Source organism: Aspergillus campestris (assembly GCF_002847485.1).
Source record: "Aspergillus campestris IBT 28561 chromosome Unknown P168scaffold_9, whole genome shotgun sequence".
Lineage (NCBI taxonomy): Eukaryota > Fungi > Ascomycota > Eurotiomycetes > Eurotiales > Aspergillaceae > Aspergillus > Aspergillus campestris.
In genome coordinates, this window is record NW_020194344.1 from 51,992 (window position 1) to 70,274 (window position 18,283).

Genomic DNA, 18,283 nt, shown 5'->3' on the forward strand with positions numbered 1-18,283 from the left:
TTTATTTATAATTAATTTATTATTATTTATTAAGTTATTATTATGGAAACCTAACAAGGTTAATACCCCATAAAGACAGCACAACCAGGCAGAAGCCTGATGCTAATTAATTAATATAAGGATTGGAACCCTTATATAAAAATAACTATAAGTTATATGGTATAATCACCTACTTCTAATATAAGATAGAGGAGTAATTATATAATATAATTACTTATTTTATACTTACTTCCAGGAAGTAGCCAGAGAAATAGATATTAAGAGAAATATATAATTAAAGTAACTCTAGAAGTAATTATAAAGAAGTTATTATAAAAGTAGCTAAAAAAGAATATATAAAAATACTTATTTACTTATATTTATACTTTAATTAATTATATTTAATATATAGTTTAAATCTGAGTATATATTTAGTCTAGTTTCTACTTATCTATACTTAATCTAAGTATTAAGTATATATACTTAATATACCTTATTTCTCTTCTTACTTGTTAATTATCTTCAGATTATTAGATTATCTTATTAATTAATATTATTAGTATAGCTATTATATAAGACCTTAGGTTAGTCTAATTTATTATTAATAACTGATAGGAAGACCACAGGGCACTCTTTATCTTAAATAATCTAAGCTACTAATACTAGTACAGTAGAAGCATGAAGGGATCCTAGGGTCTTGATAATTACTTATTAATTAATATAATTAATATAGTCACTATATAAGGCCTTAGATTAGTCTAATTTATTATTAATAGCTAATAGGAAGAATACAGGGCGCTCTTTATCTTAAATAACCTAAGCCACTAACACTAGTACAGCAGAAGCTTGAAGGGATCCTAGGGTCTTGACAGTTATTTAATATTTTCTAAATTATTTTATTTTTATTTTATTTTATAAATTAATTTTTTTAATAAATTATCTTTAATTTTTATAGTTTTTACTAGTTATTAATAATTATATATTAATAATTTATTCTTATATTATTTAAGAATTATAAATTTAATAATTTTATTTTTAAGCTTATAATCTAGTTATTAACTTAATATATTAACTTAGTTATTTTTATTACTCTTATAATATTAGATTCTAAAATTATATTATAATAATATTTTTAATTATCTTACTTATTTTTATATTAACTTTTTAATTATTATAAAAAAAATAAGATTCTTATAATTTATTTTAATAATAACTTATTATTTTACTTCTTTAAGATAGATTCTTTATATTTTAAATATAATAATAATTACTAATAATTCTTTATTATAAATATTATAATTTAGTTTTACTTAAATTAATTTTCTTAAGTAAAATGTAATTTATTTTAGCTTATTATTATTTCCTAATTAAGTTATTCTTATTTTAATAATAGAATTTAAAGTATTTATTTTAATTTTTTTTTCTAGATTATATTATATTAAGACTAATATAATAATAAGTTAATATTTAATATTTTTAAATATTTTTTAATAATTATTTATTTAATTAAAGTTCTTTATCTTCTTTATTAGGTTAAAGAATAAATCTAGTTTATATATATAATAATAATTAATCTCTTATAATAGTTTATTAATCTTATAAATTATTATAATTTCTTAAGATTTTTTAATTATAGCTAGTCTTTAATTATCTAAACTTTATTTTTATTAATATAAATTTTTTTATAAACATTTAATATCCTAGAAAATCTGTTTTTATAATATAGAATTTATATTTCTTTAAACTATATTATAGCTTAATATATAATTTTTATAATACTTATTTTATATATCTTATATTCTTTAAAATTCTTTAAAAAGATTAAGATATTATTAAGATATATAATAATAAATATATCTAATAATTCTTTAAAATTTTATTAATAAATCTCTAGAATAAAGCTAGTATATTAATAAAATTATATAACTAAATATTTATAATAATTATATTTTAATTTAAATACTATTTTCTATTTATCTTCTTTAGTAATATATAACTTATTATATATATTTATAATATTAAGTTTTATAAAGATTTTAATTCTTTTAAGATTATCTTATATCTTTATAATTAATAATAATATATATTTATTTTTAATTATAGCTTAATTAAGTAGTTTATAATTTATATATAGTTATAAACTTTTATTTTTTTTAATATAAATAAGATATTATATCCTGCTAGTAATTTTAATAATTAAATTATTTTTTTATAAGCTATTTTTTAATATATATTTATAAGATTTATAATTCTTTTTTTAATATAAAGTAGATTTTCTTATATATTACTTATTTTTCTTTCTTAATTAGAATAATTAAGTTATATAATCTATACTCTAATAATTTAAAATTTTTTAGATTACTTAAATAGTTTCTTAAATCTCTTATAATCTTATAATATAATAATTTATCTTATTATTATTAATATTTATATTTTAATATTACTAGTATTAAGTCTTTTATTTATAAGTCTTTTAGTAATTCCTCTTAATATTATAATTTTATAATAATTTATTACTATATCTAGTATTTATTCTAGTAATATTATAAATTAATCTTAATAATTTAGCTTTATTATTATTAATACTTATATTATATAATTATTACTAGATTTATTTTTAAATCTTTTAACTAAATATTTAAATTTCTTATTTTTAAATATATTATTAAGACTTAAATACTCTTATTATTTATGCTTATTTTAAATAATTATAATTTATAAACTAAAAATTATTTATTTTTTAATTAATCTCTAGATTATAATCCCTGAGCTATAGAATTTCTAAAATTATATTATGTTATTTTAATTATATTATATTAAAGTTTTTTAAAATAACTAAATATAATTAAAAGAATTAATCTTATTTTAATTATAAGATAATTTTTTAGATTTTTATTATTTAGTCTTATAATAAGTTTTAGATTAGTTTTTTTAATATTTTTAATATCTAGTTTTTATTAAAATTAAGAAATTATAAAATTATTTATTATTCTAGAATTAAATATTATTTTAATTATTTACTTATATATTTATATAATAAACTTAATATAAGTCTCTTACTTTATTATTATAATTTATTTCTTATTTTACTAGTTTAGTGCTTGCTTATATAATAATAATTATAATAAATAAATATTAATAAATTTATTATTATAATATACTTTATACTTATTATTATAATATTATATTTATATTATATATTTATAATATAAGTATTATAAGTAACTTTTATAAGAATATTATAAATCTTAATATAAATATATTATTTTTTATTTATTTATATTTTTTAATATTTTTAATAAGTATTCTAATACTACTTTCTCTATATTATATAATTAATAATACTTATTATAATATATTATCTATAATAGTTTCTTGTATTATAAATATATTCTAAAATAAATATATAAATATTATTTATACTTAAGTTTTATAAGTTTATTATAATACTAGGTATTATTTTTTTAAAATTAAATATATTATATTTCTAAGTATTATATATATTTTTATTAGTATATTTTTTATAACTTATTAATATTTTCTTTTTATTCTAGATTTTAATAAGTATAATCTTTAATTTTATTAATTATAATTAATTACTTTAGCTTGATTAATATTTATATAATATCTTATATATTAGCTTTTTTATTATATTTTATAATAGATTTCTCTTATTTTAAAGACTTTTAAGATATATTTATTTTTAAGCTTAATTTTAGATTTTTTACTTAAGTATTAAATTCTTTATTAAGTAAATTAATATTATTCTAGATTATACTAGAAAATCTATTTTTTTTAATTAACTTATTTATATTAATAGCTTTATTGAACTTATTTATCTTTATATAAAATTTATTACTTTTATTATTAGATTTTATTATCTTATTTTTTTTATTAGAATAGCTTTAATTTTTTATATTATAATTATTATTATTACTTTACTAATAATTACTCTAATTTATAAACTTATTTTATTTAATTAATTTTATAAATTATATATAAATTCTTAGCTAGTAAATTTATCTTAAATCTCTTATTCTTATAATTATATTAAGTATTTCTATCTTTTTTATAAATAGCTTTTAATTATTTCTATAATTCTTTATTAGTATTTTTTTTTTAATCTAATTAATATTCTCTTATTATATAATCTTATTTTTTATAATTATAATATATTTTATTATTTTAATATAACTCTCTCTTTTTCTTAAGAATTTCTTAATACTAAGTTATATCTAGCTTTATTAATTATAACTTATAAAAATTACTATATTCTTAGCTTTTTAATTATATTTATTATTTATTATTAATATTATACTAGTTTATTTTTTAGTTACTCTAGTACTTATTATCTAACTAATTCTTATATTTATTATTAAAGTTAAATAATTTATTATTAATCTTAATTACTTATTTAATTATTTTATTAAGAATATCTAGTTACTTTAATTAGATTAATTTTTTTTAGACTTCTAGTTTAAGATCTTTTTTAAATTATATAATATATATATTATTATCTTAATTTAATTAGAATATTATTTACTATAATTTTAAGATATACTAGTTAATTAACTTAATTTATTATAATTATTATAATTTTTATTTTATATTTTATATATATTAAATTAATATCTCTAAATATTATTTTAAGTTTTTTTTTAAAATTATTATAATTTTTAAATACTTTTTTAGTTTTATTATATTAGTTTAATTTAATATTATTCTAAAAGTTTTTAATAAATAATTTAAACTAATTAAATATTAAATCTAAAAAATATATAATAATAAATATTCTCTTATATATTTTAGTAGTAAGCTTTTTTTTATTTATTTTTATATATATATTTATTTATATTAAGAATATGTAAAACTTAGAATAAGTATTATTAAATAATTTTAATATTTTAATTTTAATAATTTAAATTATAAATTATCTTTTTCAGATTATAATATATATCTAAAATTACTTAATTATACTTATAATATTTGATTAAATTAGACTAGTACTAGTTTTATCTTAACTATTCTTATTACTAGTTTTAGATATTAATATAATTATTTTATTATTATCTAATATAATAATATATTTTTATTTTTTTAAGTTAATCTAAGACTTTACTTATATTAACTAGTATTTAATATATTAAGATTCTAGGATCTCTCTAAGCTTCTATTATACTAGTATTAATAATTTAAATTATTTAAAATAAAGAATATTTTATGATCTTTTTATTAATTATTAATAATAAATTAAACTAACCTAAGATCTTATATAATAATTATATTATTTATATTAACTAATAAGATAATATAATAATCTAAAAATAATTAATAAGTAAGAAGAGAAGTAAGATATATTAAGTATATATATTTAATACTTAGATTAAGTATAAATAAGTAGAAACTAGACTAATTATATACTTAAACTTGAACTATATATTAAATATAATTAATTAAATTATAGATATAGATAAATAAGTATTTTTATATATTTTTTAATATTTATTCTTATAATAACTCTTTTAGAGTTACTAGCAAAGTTATTCTAATAATATATAATTCTAGTATATACTTCTCTAGCTACTTCTTAAAAATAAGTATAAAATAAATAATTATATAATCTAGTATCCTGTAATATAAGGATCCTAATTCTATTATTAATTAATTAGTATTAGGCTTCTGCCTGGCTATGCTGTCTTTATGGGGTGTTAACCATGTTAGGTTTCTGTAATAATAATTAATAAATTATTTAATACTTCTTAGATTTCTTATAAGAAACTTATTAAGTTAGATTATATAATTAAGAATAATTATATATATATCTTTAGATTATAATACTATATTCTAACTTTAATTTTATTAGCTAGTTTAAATAAACTTATAATAATTTATTTAATTATAAGATATATTATAATATTAATTAACTTTATTCTAGTCTAGAAGTTAGGAATAATTTTAAATATAATTAAATTTATTTCAATCAATAATATAAACCTTTAATATATCTCTATAATATATATTCTTACTCTTATATTTTTTTATAATATAATAAATAATTATTCCTATACTAGTTAAGTTAAGATTTTTATATATTTAATTAATAACTTAAAGACTAAGTTATTAATTAATAATAATATTATAATCTTATATAAATTTATTCTTAATTTTAATATATATATAATTTTTATAACTAGTTATTATAATTCAATATTCTTAATTATTATATAAATTAAACCTAATTATATAAAGAGCCTGTTAGTTTATATTATAATTAAAATAATAATTTTTTGATAAAGTAGAATATAAATATTTATTTAGATTTATAAAAAATTATTTAATTAAGATTTTATATTTAAATTAAAAAATCTAGTTATAATTAAAAAGCTATAAATAATATTTTATACTTATTTAATAAATAAAGAATTATTTTTTATTAATTATAATACTAAGTCTTTTTAATTTATTATTATTAAAAAAAGACTTATGTAGAAATCCTAGAGAAGATTAATATAATAAATATATATTAAGTAAATCTAGTTATAATAAAGCTTATATAAATAATCTATTTACTTAAGATAAATAAGATATATAATTTATAATTTCTAGAAAAGAAATCTCTAGTAATAAAAAGTTATAATATTAGTATATAATATAGTTTATTAAATAAAGTAATTATTTATAATCTTATAAATATATCCTGATAATTATAATAAAGAATTAAGAAATATCTTATTTAAAGTATATATTTTAATATAATTAATATATCTAGAGATAAATAAATATATATTTTATTAAGGATTAGAAGAATAAGATTTCTAAATATTAAGTTTATATACTTAAAAATTATAATAAAAATTATATAAATTATATATATAATCAATTATATAAATATAAGTATTTAGATTAAATAAATTAATATATTTTAATTATATTTCTTATTTTTATAGCTTGTTATACCTGTAATCTTATTTTTAATAATTTAATAATTAATTCTAATTATCTTATAGTTAATTTATAAATAATAAATTATATTATCTAGTTAGATATATACATTCTACATACTTAAAATAAGATTATTCAATATATATATAAAAAATAGTTTATTATAATTATTGATATAATTAAATTCTTTTTTTAATAGTAAATATACTTAGAAAACTAAAATAAGATTATTATTATATTTTTTAAAGACTAGAAGTTATTTAATATTATACTTATAAGATTTATTAATTTTATATCTTATATATAATATTAAATAAAGAATATATTATAAAAGTATAAGTAATATTATATAATTTATATTAATAATATAATAATTATATTTAAGGTTCTAATAAAATACTTATAATATTTATATATAATAAATAAAATTCTTATTAATTATAATATATTAATTAATTCTAGAAAGTCTTATATTAGTTTTTCTTTAATTTAATTATTAAAATAATATATTAATACTTATAATCTTTTTATGATAGAAGAATATTTTAAGAATATTTAAGTACTAAAGTTCTTAGATATCTTAAAATCTTTAGAATAATATCTTAGAATTATTAGTTATATATAATATTAGATTAAATATTATATATAGAAGAAATTCCTATTATAAAAGACTAAGATATAATTATTAAAAAGTATCTTTAACTTAAGATAAGCTTGTAAAATCTAGATAATAAAAATAATATTATTAAATATTCTAGAAATATATATAATCTAGAAAACTTTATAGTATAAATTTTAATAAAAATTTACTTAATTCTTTTTCTTAGTTATCTCTTGATTTTTATAAAATCTTATGATTAATTAATAAAACTTAAGTTATTAATACTTATCTAAATATTATAAAAAGTATAATATCTGACAGAATTTATTTATAATCTTCTTATTATATATATAAATTACTAATTAATTATTAATATTATTAAGTAATAATTACTTAAAATAATATTTTTAATTAAAATAAATCTTTATATAATACAAGTATTATTATATATTTAATGATTTAGAATTTATGTCTTATCAGTTAAAAAATAATAATATAATTATAAATATATTATCCTACTTATTATATTAATAACTTAAGCTAGTAATATTTATTATATTTAACTTAGATTTTATAAATAACATTATAAGTAATTAAAATAAGTCTTAATAAGTTTTAAGATAAGAATATTAATTCTAATTAATAAATCTTTTTTTTATTTTTTATACTATAAAGGCTTTTTATATAATATTTATTTTTATTATACTTATAATTTATTTATTTACTAAGTTCAAAGACTACTTATAATAACTATATTAAAAAAATACTTATTTTTATTTAATTTTTTAATATATAGAATAATTATCTAGAATCTTATATAAGATTAAGAATAATATATTATTTATATATTATAATCTTATAAGTAATAATAAGAATTATTAATTATATATCTCCTAGTTAATATAAGAGAAAATATTTTAATTTATTTATAATAATTTAGATTATCTAGGATATAATTATAATATAATTATTATAAAAAAATATATAATATATAAGAAGACCTGTTACTTTAAGAAGTTTATTACTTATTATTTTCAATATCTTAAGAATTATACTTATTATTATTATTTTTATAATATATTATAATTTATCTTAATAGTAATAATCTTATCTTAGATAATTATAATAAATTTTATACTTAGTCTCTTTAGTAGTTAGTAAAAATATAATAAAGTTATAATATAAATAAATAAGATAATTAAAATAATAAGTATAACACTTAATAAAAATATCTAGATAGCTTAAGACTAGATATAAATTTATTTATATTTCTAGATAATAACAAACTAGAGTATACTAGTATTTATTATATTAAATAAGAATTTATTATTTCTTATTAACTTTTAATAAATAATTTTTTATAACTTATATATATAATTATAATATTTTATTATATAAAATTCTTAATTTAATAATTAAATTAAATATATAATTTAAATTATTAAAATTATAATAATATATTTGATCTTAATCAATCTTAGAATAAATATTAAGAATCTTTATTTCTAATTTTAATTATATCTAGAAATAAAATATAATATTCTTATAAATTAAGACTTATTTAAAAGCTTAGTTAATATTATATTAGCCTGTTTACTATCCTAGAAATTATTAGTAAGAATATTTATTAACTAGATTTATTATTTAATATTATTTATTTAATAATTAATATTATATTTCTTGAACCTGCTCTTAAGAGTCTAGATACTTACTTTATTAGTATATTTATTATATTAGTTATAATTGAATCTCTTATATTAAATATCTAGTATAATAAAAGAGATATAGTCTACAGAATAATATATAATAATAAAAAAAAATTATAATAAAAAGTTAATAAGCTTATAAAAAATTCTTACTAAGAAATTATATTATATTATTATATATTTTTAGTTATAACTGAAATTTCCTGCTACTAATATTATTATATATAATTAATATTATAAATAATACCTTTTAATATTCCCTTTATTTATTACCATCTAATAATTCTGCTAGCAGCCGTCCTGAGTAATTAGCTTGTAATATAATAGGATTTAGCTCCTGCTCACCTAATCAGGACTAGCCCATGTTATATTTCCATAACCCACAGACCAAGAATAGAAGATCATCTTCTTCTTCCCCAACCAACTGAGTCCTATTATGACAATTAGGATATTTAAAAAAAAAAAAAAAAAAATTATTATAACTAGAAATATAGACTAAATACTTAGCTTAATAAAAATAAATATAAGATATTTTTATAAATAAATGATAAACTAATAATAAACTAATATCTATTAACAAGTAGAGGACTAGCTGCCTAAACAATATCTACTCCTAATCCTCCCTGACATCAGCAGCCGCCACTTATATATATATAATAATATTTTATTTTAATAAATTATTATTTTATATAGCTAGAAAGTAGCTAAAAAGAGAAAGACTTAGTAATTTTATATAAATTAAGATTAAAATAAATAATTTTAATCTATCCTATATTAAATCACAGGGTAGATCTAGATTAAATTCTTTAATCCAGAAATCCAGTGGATCAGGATCCAGATCCACCCTATTTGGAGGTCTACCTGTAAGTAGTTCCTGAGTTATAATCTAGAAAGAGATTATTATATTTGTTATTATTATAATTAAATAGCCTAATAAAATTAGTAATAAATAGTAGTAAATAGAGATATAAGTAACTAGTGAAAAATCTAGTTGAAAAGGGCTTGATTTAGGCGAGGAATTTCAAGAATTCGATTTTGTTGTTGAGCTTGACTCTGCGGGTTCCATATTCTCTTGGATACTAGATCTAAGAATTAGTCTTGTACTACTAATCTATACGCTATCTTACTACCCTCACCAGCTTTACGTTGTGTCATCCTTACCCAGTCGTCCTTTTTGTCTATTCGGTATAGACCATAAGGTCCATAACAGATCTGCTCGTCTTTAGGGCAATTGCCTCTTGTATACCCCCACCGTCCTCTCCGGCGGCGACCTGTACTCTTCTAGACAGCAAACTACAGTACCATGTCTCGAGGCGAGCCAACTGTCTCGGCTCGACGCCTCGGCTGAAGGGGTCTAGGCATGCTAGACTTATCAGTAGCTCATGTGTTTCCAGGGACCACATCGTGACAGGGTGACTTTCCCCAGCAATAGTCTCGTGACACTCGTTGTCAACCTCCTCATGGAACACGGGGAATTTAAGTATAGACATCTAGGGATTTACTCTCCAAGTTATCTATGTAATTATACCAGGCTCTTCAATGCCTGCTGACAGGTTAATCAGGTGAGTATACGGGAGTATCACAGCGCACTGGGGCTCTGGGCGGATGCTCAGTTTATACCATATACCCAGTAATTTGGGTTGTTATATATGGCTCACATATATACCTCAAGAGAAGTATAGATAGGTATAGCCGCATGAGTACTATCTGCTCAATGAGTCAATAGCTCGACGCCGTCACGCGAAGGGAAGGTCCATTTAATGTGGACTATTATGCACATTGGTCTTGTGTAATAAAAACCATAAGCTGTTTTTGGTGTTGTAGTATCAGAAGGCTTAGCATGTTGACGATATAGTTGGATGCTCATTTAATGCAGAGCCTGTGCTTTGCTGACTGTCAGCTGGTCAGGCAACTTGGCTTCAGCCTTCAGACGCCAACCTCAGTTCAGGTATTGGTTTAGCGACCAGGTATACAAATATACAAGATAAGTGAACTATATATGCGTTTGATTTTATGATAGGATGGATGTAGGCCTCATTATATGAAATGATTAAGTCAATCTTGATCCTAGGTATCTAGCAAAGACATCTGCAATCTCCAGAGTACATAGTGACCTACTATCTCACGTGGAGAGAGGAGGTTGTGTACTCCGTATACAATCATTGGTTGATATTACTTACAGCATAGCCCCACAGTGGAGACTATCTACTACACATCCACTGCCCCCCCGCCTTGTTGGCCATTTGACCCACACTAATCGTGGCTGTTGCGTCATGTGGAAGGTATCAGTCACTAGGCACAAGGGCGTCTTTTTTTAGAGTACCTAGGTAATAGATAATACTGCCTAATATACTCTGTACTCTTCCTTTGATTACATTGATGTTACTGTGTACCTATTACATCTCTAACTTCTCGGTCATGATTTTAGACTCGAAAATATGTTGCTGGTATCTTCCCTCAAGTATAGTTCATATCAATAATATTAATGCTAAAAATTATTCTCAATGTAGTTGTAATAAGAGATATGATAGAGCACTGTCCTTTGTAAAGATACGGTAAGTGCTAATACATACCATGCGATAACCCCGCAGTCTCGTGAACACTGATGTGCTAACTAGTATTTAGTATCCTAGTCAGAGTCAGCCCCAATCTATGAGTCAAAGGCACTCATAGTTCAAATTCCTTGATAAAGCTTCTAGGTGATTCACCAAAATCATAATCTTATATATCAACTATTACTGCAGCTGTTATTTAAGTATTGTTCATGTCTTTTTAATCCATACAGCGAGTCTCCATACTTATCCCGCAGTGGTTTTGGTATACATCGGACTATGATCTTATCACCAAGCTTTGAACAATATCTTGCCACCATAGGTACCTAAACAAAGAGGCGACTGACAAATCACTTTCACGTGTGTTTCGCCTGCCAGTACTGCCAACACTCTTTCTTGCTGCTTTCCATGAACACTACATTGATACAATCTGGCCACTGTCAATCGCCACCTAAACATTATCTGTGACAATCCCAGGTGACCGTCAATCAGCTGGACAGCGTTCCTACCCCGCGCCTCTACCTTCTTAACTCTCGCGCGAATCCCTTGAGGAAAGGGATCTATCTCACAATGACCTCACCTTCCACTTCACCACTGCTGGATCGAAGCGACAAAGTCAAAATGAAACATATGCCGTCGGTTTCTAGCCTCATGTCGCCTCCTGAGTCGAAACCATTCGAAAATTTTAATCCGTCATTGTCATCATATGAAGACTCGCAGGATCCATCAATTAGCCATGATATGAAACTTCCCCCAATATCAGCCGATCGTAAGCGAACGCAATCGGAAATGGACCTGCCATCGCCGCCTGTTACTCCATACACCGGGAACAAGAAAAGGAAGACGAATTTCTCCGAACTCGCTGAAAATGATATCGCCGTTGGCCCTATTAGAGATCCTGTTCTTTTTCCTCGCCAGGAGACTTCATGTGATATTGTTGCAGATGAGCCTCTGTTCGCTCCCATGCTCCCCCCGGCAGCAGAAGCGCTGGTTGACCAACACATCAACAACCACATGGCAAGGTTTGAGAACAAGCTAAACAAACCGACACGTGATGAGTACCTGTTAGCTCTTTCATGTGTACCCATTGTCTCAGCGCAGTACAATCGCAATCCAGGAGCATGGGCCAAAGAAGAACGTGCAACACTGGAGCGTCAGCTGATTCTGATGCACCGACCCCAACCCCAATTATCAGAGGCCAAATTGAAGAAGATTGCACCTGCCCCCGCGAAAAGGACACTTACAGGCCAGTCTCGTGTACAGCGAACTACTAGAGTCAAGCGCACACCAAAGCAAACACCGAAGCAGAAAATACTGGATCCATTTGACTCACCGCCCTCGTCGTGTAACAAGACATCCCGTGCTCTAGGTACAAATCGTGATGACACTGATTATGATTCAATAAAAGACTATGCTCCTTCGCCTGAGACGCTAGGTGGCAATGCCAAAGCGTTGAAGGCAGATTGGAAAGGGCAGATGCTTGATCTCACTAATGATCCAGATAGGCTCTTGTTGAGCCCTGCTGAGATCAATCTTGCCGCGACTCTGAGACTATCCTGCGCCACATATCTCTGCAGCAAGCGACGTATTTTCGAAGCCCGTGTCAGGGCCTTGAATGTTGGAAAAGAGTTTCGCAAAACTGATGCGCAGCAGGCCTGCAAGATTGATGTTAATAAAGCAAGCAAGCTTTGGACCGCATATGAACGTGTTGGTTGGTTCAGACCTGAACATTTCCAACAGTACCTGAAGTGATCACCTGTCGTTTAGCTGGCTTTGCGATGTGAACCTGTTTACAATGCTTATAGTACAGCCTTTCGCTCCACTTGTTTAGCATCGTGGTTTTAGCATGATCGCAATGTCTTAGCACGCTGTTTGACAATTTTGATGTCATACCCCTACCGTTCCTTTCTTTTGGGGGTGCCGGTCATCGGACACAGCTGGTCTATGTTCGTACCTTGATTCCGACTGGAAATTAGCTTGGCTACTGGTGTTTTTTGAAGTTTTGGGAGTTTGCTCGAATGATATTTCTCATTATGCTCATGCATGGCTTAGGTTGTTATGGAGTTAGTGCTGTTTTTTTGATAACAAGGATAATCATCGCATGTGTTCACTGTATAAGAAAAGAATCTTTCTTGCCTAGCTTTTCTTTTCCTTCCCTTCTTTCAATTGCTCTTTGTAGCCATAGACCGGGTATCTTATAGTAATATTCCTTGCTTATGAGGGTGTTTGATATCCATGTTAATTGATTGGATTTGATATAGAATGCTTGCCCCAAGAACCACATATCTTGGTTAGTTCCTACTTACCACGACCGTTGCCAGCTTGAGCAACATACATAGGTGTCATCAAACAAAAAAAAATTCCTAATCAATATTCACACCAGGGTAACTGGCAAGTAATAAATAATTCCATTGCAGCTGCCGCCGCGCGGTGGCTAATATTCTCTACTGTTGATAATGCGGGTTTGTTGAATTGTAAAGTAGTTCTCTGGGACATTTTTTTTTAAAAGTTGAAAAGATTTATATTAGTACTTTTTTCTGTTAGCAACTCCACATATTTGTATCAAAGTGATGTGTATCTCACTATAGTCTCCACCTGCTTGTGACACCAAGTCTCAACCTCATCGAATGCGCAAAAGCTAAGTTATGTATATATGACCTTACTGGGGATTGAGTGTATAAGTTTAGTCATTTTTACTATGGTTTAAGTAGCTAACAGGGCATTTTCTTCATATCGTCACCATCTTTTTCAAATTGGCAGAATGACCCAGTTTAATACAATTAAATAACTCGCAATTGCTCACTTGAATCTTTTCAATAATTTTAAATATAGATTATACTATTATAGTTTAAGTTTAGTTAGTTAACTAACTAGTTAGTCGACTTAGTGTTTGGTTGTGATTAATAATATGTTCCAATGATGCCGATGGTTAAGGAAACCTAAGAAAACACTGTGGACCCCTTAAGTATGCTTCGCATCAGGTATTAGAGGATTCAAAACTAACCAACTACTATGTAGGTACGCAATCTTGTCCGCATCTTGAAGCAGCTCCGCGGACATAAATATTACTCTTTTGTCTTCTTTGTTGTCTTCGATCATTGACTGATAACCGCCAAAACAGTTTTCATCTCCCTAGTCGAACATTATCTTGAAATTGGCAAAGCAAGCCGTGAATACCATGTCGCGAGCAGATGTTTCTCACACAGAGTCCTCGGGCGAACAAGATCCTAGGGACGATGTTGAAAATGATAAGAAATCCAAAAGCAGAAGACCAGCAAGTAAGACACCTGACCTTACTACTGTATCGAGGAGCCTGTTATTTCTTACAGAATGATAGACACCGCTTTTCGACAGCAACGTCTGAAAGCATGGCAGTTAGTTTGAGCTGTAAAAATTCGATTGCTGCCTTTACTGATGCTTTGACAGGCCTATTTTGACACCGAAGAGTGTATTGCCGCTTTTTTTTGCTGTTGGTGTTATATTCGCTCCTATTGGAGGCCTGCTTTTATGGGCGAGCTCTCAAGTATGTTCCTGTGTCCGTCTGGCTGGAGTGTTCTAACTTACATGGACAATCGAAAGGTTCAAGAGATTATCATAGATTACTCTGAATGTCACAAAGCGAGTGATCATCCCGTTGACATCTCCAATCAAGTCACTTCCACCTTTACCATGGACAACCGCCCGACATGGCAGTACAACGGTTCAGTTTGCACCCTGCTTTTCGAGATTCCAGAGAACATGGGTCCTCCTGTTTACATGTACTACCGTCTCACGAATTTCTACCAGAATCATCGGAGATACGTCAAATCTTTGGATATAGAGCAACTCAAAGGAAAGGCAGTCGACACCAAAACTATTGACAGTGGCTCATGCGATCCTCTCAAACTTGACCCGAGCGGCAAACCATACTACCCATGTGGGCTTATCGCCAACTCTCAGTTCAATGATACAATTAGCAGCCCCGTGCGGCTGAGTTCTCTCGACCCCGAAACGTACCAGATGACCAATAAGGGGATTGCCTGGGATAGCGATAGAGAGCTTATAAAGAAAACACAGTACAAGCCTGGACAGGTTGTTCCACCCCCGAATTGGGAGAAACGCTTTCCAAAAAAATATGTTGATGGTATTCCCGACCTTCATGACGATGAAGAGTTCATGGTTTGGATGCGAACTGCAGCGCTGCCTGATTTCAGCAAGCTCTCTCGAAAAAATGACAACACACCCATGCGAGCAGGGACCTATCAGCTGAACATCACGCACAGTATGTCTGAGCTCATAATTGTGGATAACTGGTAATGCTAATTCCGGTTAACCAGACTTTCCTGTCACAGATTATGGCGGCACGAAGTCGATCCTCTTAACTACGCGCACAGTTATGGGGGGGCAAAATCCTTTCATGGGGATTGCCTATGTTGTTGTTGGTGGAATTTGCGTCCTACTTGGGGCCCTCTTCACTGTTGCTCATTTAGTACGGCCTAGGTAAGGCTGCCATCTTGTAGTGAAAACATCACATTCATTCTAACAAATGTGTAGAAAACTCGGCGACCACACTTACTTGACATGGAATGCTGAGCCGGAAGGCGCCGCTGTTGCGACAGGAAGAGATACCAGGTATGGGTCACAAGCGCCTTGAAACGCCTGCTTTGCAGCCCATAGCAATTTTCTTCAACTTAGCCTAGCTCAAACTATCTTTCAACTGGTTCTGTATATTACAAGGCGCTTTTGTTGTTACGTTTATATTAGCAGGGCGAGACATCACTGGTATTTTGGATTGTTTCGCCATGAACGGGCGAAGGCGTCAAATGGAGGAGTTTCACTCTGGTCAAAGTCTGGTATAAGTGTCTCACCCCTTCTTTTGTTTCTCCCTTGCTAGCATTCATTCGTCTGTGACGGGTTTGTTTATCATTGTAATTAAGCGTTAATTCCAGGAGAAATGTCTCACCCTTTGTAGCATTCTAACTGTGGTTTACGGCATTCTTTGCTGCAGGCCAAGGATACAGCCTCGATACCGCACATAATCTGTGGCATCGATAAGAGTCTGCTCCCCCCTATTCACCCTGTGAAATTATTTGCTTCATAGATTGAGCCCAATGTTGAGCCCAAGGTTCTGCACAGCATGGCGCGATCGTTCTTTACACGACTGATCACTCTGTTTTTTATCTTAACCGACCTCCAGATCCAATGCTGGGCCTTTGGCTTTCATCAACGAGGATTTTGTGCCACCGGTCCTCCAAAGGAATCTTTGAAAAAGGCCCATCAAGATCTAAGCGCGCTGGAATCGAAGCACGATAGTGCTTCCGAATCCAGGGATCGCCAGATAACGAATCAAATTGAGATCGATACCTGGTTCCATATTGTTTGTAGCGAAGCAGATGCTGAGTTGGTATCAGACACGATGATTGCTTCGCAGGTTAGTATAAAGCCCGCAGCTCAAATTAGACATGATTTCGTTCAATTGCACATAATTCTAACCGCAGGCAGCTTTCGCACTTGCAAGATGCATACAGGAATGCCTCAATATCATATCGGCTAAAGGGAGTCACACGAGAGATAAATGACACTTGGGCTCGTAACGACGATGAAATAGGCATGAAAAATGCCCTTCGCAAGGGAAGTTACAGCACGCTGAACGTGTATTTCCAAAGTGATCTTCATGCATCATCTGAGGGCCACGGCCGGTTCACATCCGTTCCCAGTGAACGTCAGTCCGAGATATCAAACCAATTGTCATCTAGTATCCTTGGCTTCTGCACCATGCCAGACCCTAGCATCAATTCCAGCACCCCCCGGGCAAGTTATGCTAAGGATGGTTGCAATGTTCTCGCTAAAACTATGCCAGGTGGTTCCCTTGCCCATTACAACAAAGGTGGAACTGCAATCCATGAAATTGGCCATTGGAATGGCCTTTTGCATATATTTGAGGGGGAGTCCTGCGCCTCGGGGAACGAAGGAGACTACGTCGCAGACACACCGCAACAGTCCGAGGCAACGGATGGTTGTCCCGCCCAGAAGAATTCGTGCCCAAACCTACCCGGCTTCGATGCTATCCACAATTTTATGGACTACTCGTCTGACGACTGTTATGAACAATTTACCCCTGGTCAGACGAAACGGATGCGGAGCATGTGGTCGGCTATGAGGGAGGGGAAATGAGTTGCAGCACGTGTCTCATCTGTGATCTTTTCTTTTTTCATCAAGCTGTGTGGGATCTTTGAATCTATTTATATTAATGTATTGTTCTGTTTTACCTCAATGCGCGCAGTCATGTGTATATACGTCATGCTGTCGAATTATTTCCCTTCCAAATCATATCACGGGTGCTACGGATGCCTCCAGTCCCTTGGGGTTTAGATGAAGAGACAGAGATACACTACAGTATTTGGCAAGCCTACAGGGATAGAAGCGATAGACAAACTTGGCCCTTCTCTTGATCAGTACCGAGTAGTTCAATCGTACCTATTAGGGCCGGATCAAGCCTCATGTCCTCGAAGAGATCGCTGCAA

At 26.8% G+C, this 18,283-nt stretch overlaps 4 protein-coding genes across 4 annotated transcripts; 3 read left to right on the plus strand and 1 right to left on the minus strand.

Annotated features, from left to right (window-relative positions):
* Nucleotides 1-10,383: 10,383 nt before the first annotated feature.
* P168DRAFT_291542 (uncharacterized protein) lies at nt 10,384-10,973 on the minus strand. Its single transcript, XM_024837427.1, has one exon. The coding sequence runs from the start codon at nt 10,716-10,718 to the stop codon at nt 10,407-10,409; it is 312 nt and encodes a 103-aa protein (XP_024690986.1). The 5' UTR covers nt 10,719-10,973; the 3' UTR covers nt 10,384-10,406.
* Nucleotides 10,974-12,350: 1,377 nt separating this feature from the next.
* Nucleotides 12,351-13,532, plus strand: P168DRAFT_298193 (SWIRM domain-containing protein; the record flags this gene model as incomplete). Its single annotated transcript, XM_024838247.1, has 1 exon — nt 12,351-13,532. The coding sequence occupies one exon, from the start codon at nt 12,351-12,353 to the stop codon at nt 13,530-13,532; it is 1,182 nt and encodes a 393-aa protein (XP_024690987.1).
* A 1,213-nt stretch (nt 13,533-14,745) lies between these two features.
* Nucleotides 14,746-16,726, plus strand: P168DRAFT_183075 (CDC50/LEM3 family protein). The gene is made up of 7 exons (XM_024832957.1): nt 14,746-14,798; nt 14,902-15,058; nt 15,118-15,154; nt 15,207-15,303; nt 15,360-16,041; nt 16,097-16,259; nt 16,314-16,726. Exons 2-7 carry the CDS (start codon nt 14,959-14,961, stop codon nt 16,411-16,413), a joined length of 1,179 nt encoding a protein of 392 aa, XP_024690988.1. The 5' UTR covers nt 14,746-14,798; nt 14,902-14,958; the 3' UTR covers nt 16,414-16,726.
* Nucleotides 16,727-16,896: 170 nt separating this feature from the next.
* Nucleotides 16,897-17,933, plus strand: P168DRAFT_239608 (zinc metalloprotease; the record flags this gene model as incomplete). The annotated part of the gene is made up of 2 exons (XM_024833676.1): nt 16,897-17,190; nt 17,262-17,933. The coding sequence occupies 2 exons, from the start codon at nt 16,897-16,899 to the stop codon at nt 17,931-17,933; spliced, it is 966 nt and encodes a 321-aa protein (XP_024690989.1).
* Nucleotides 17,934-18,283: the final 350 nt, after the last annotated feature.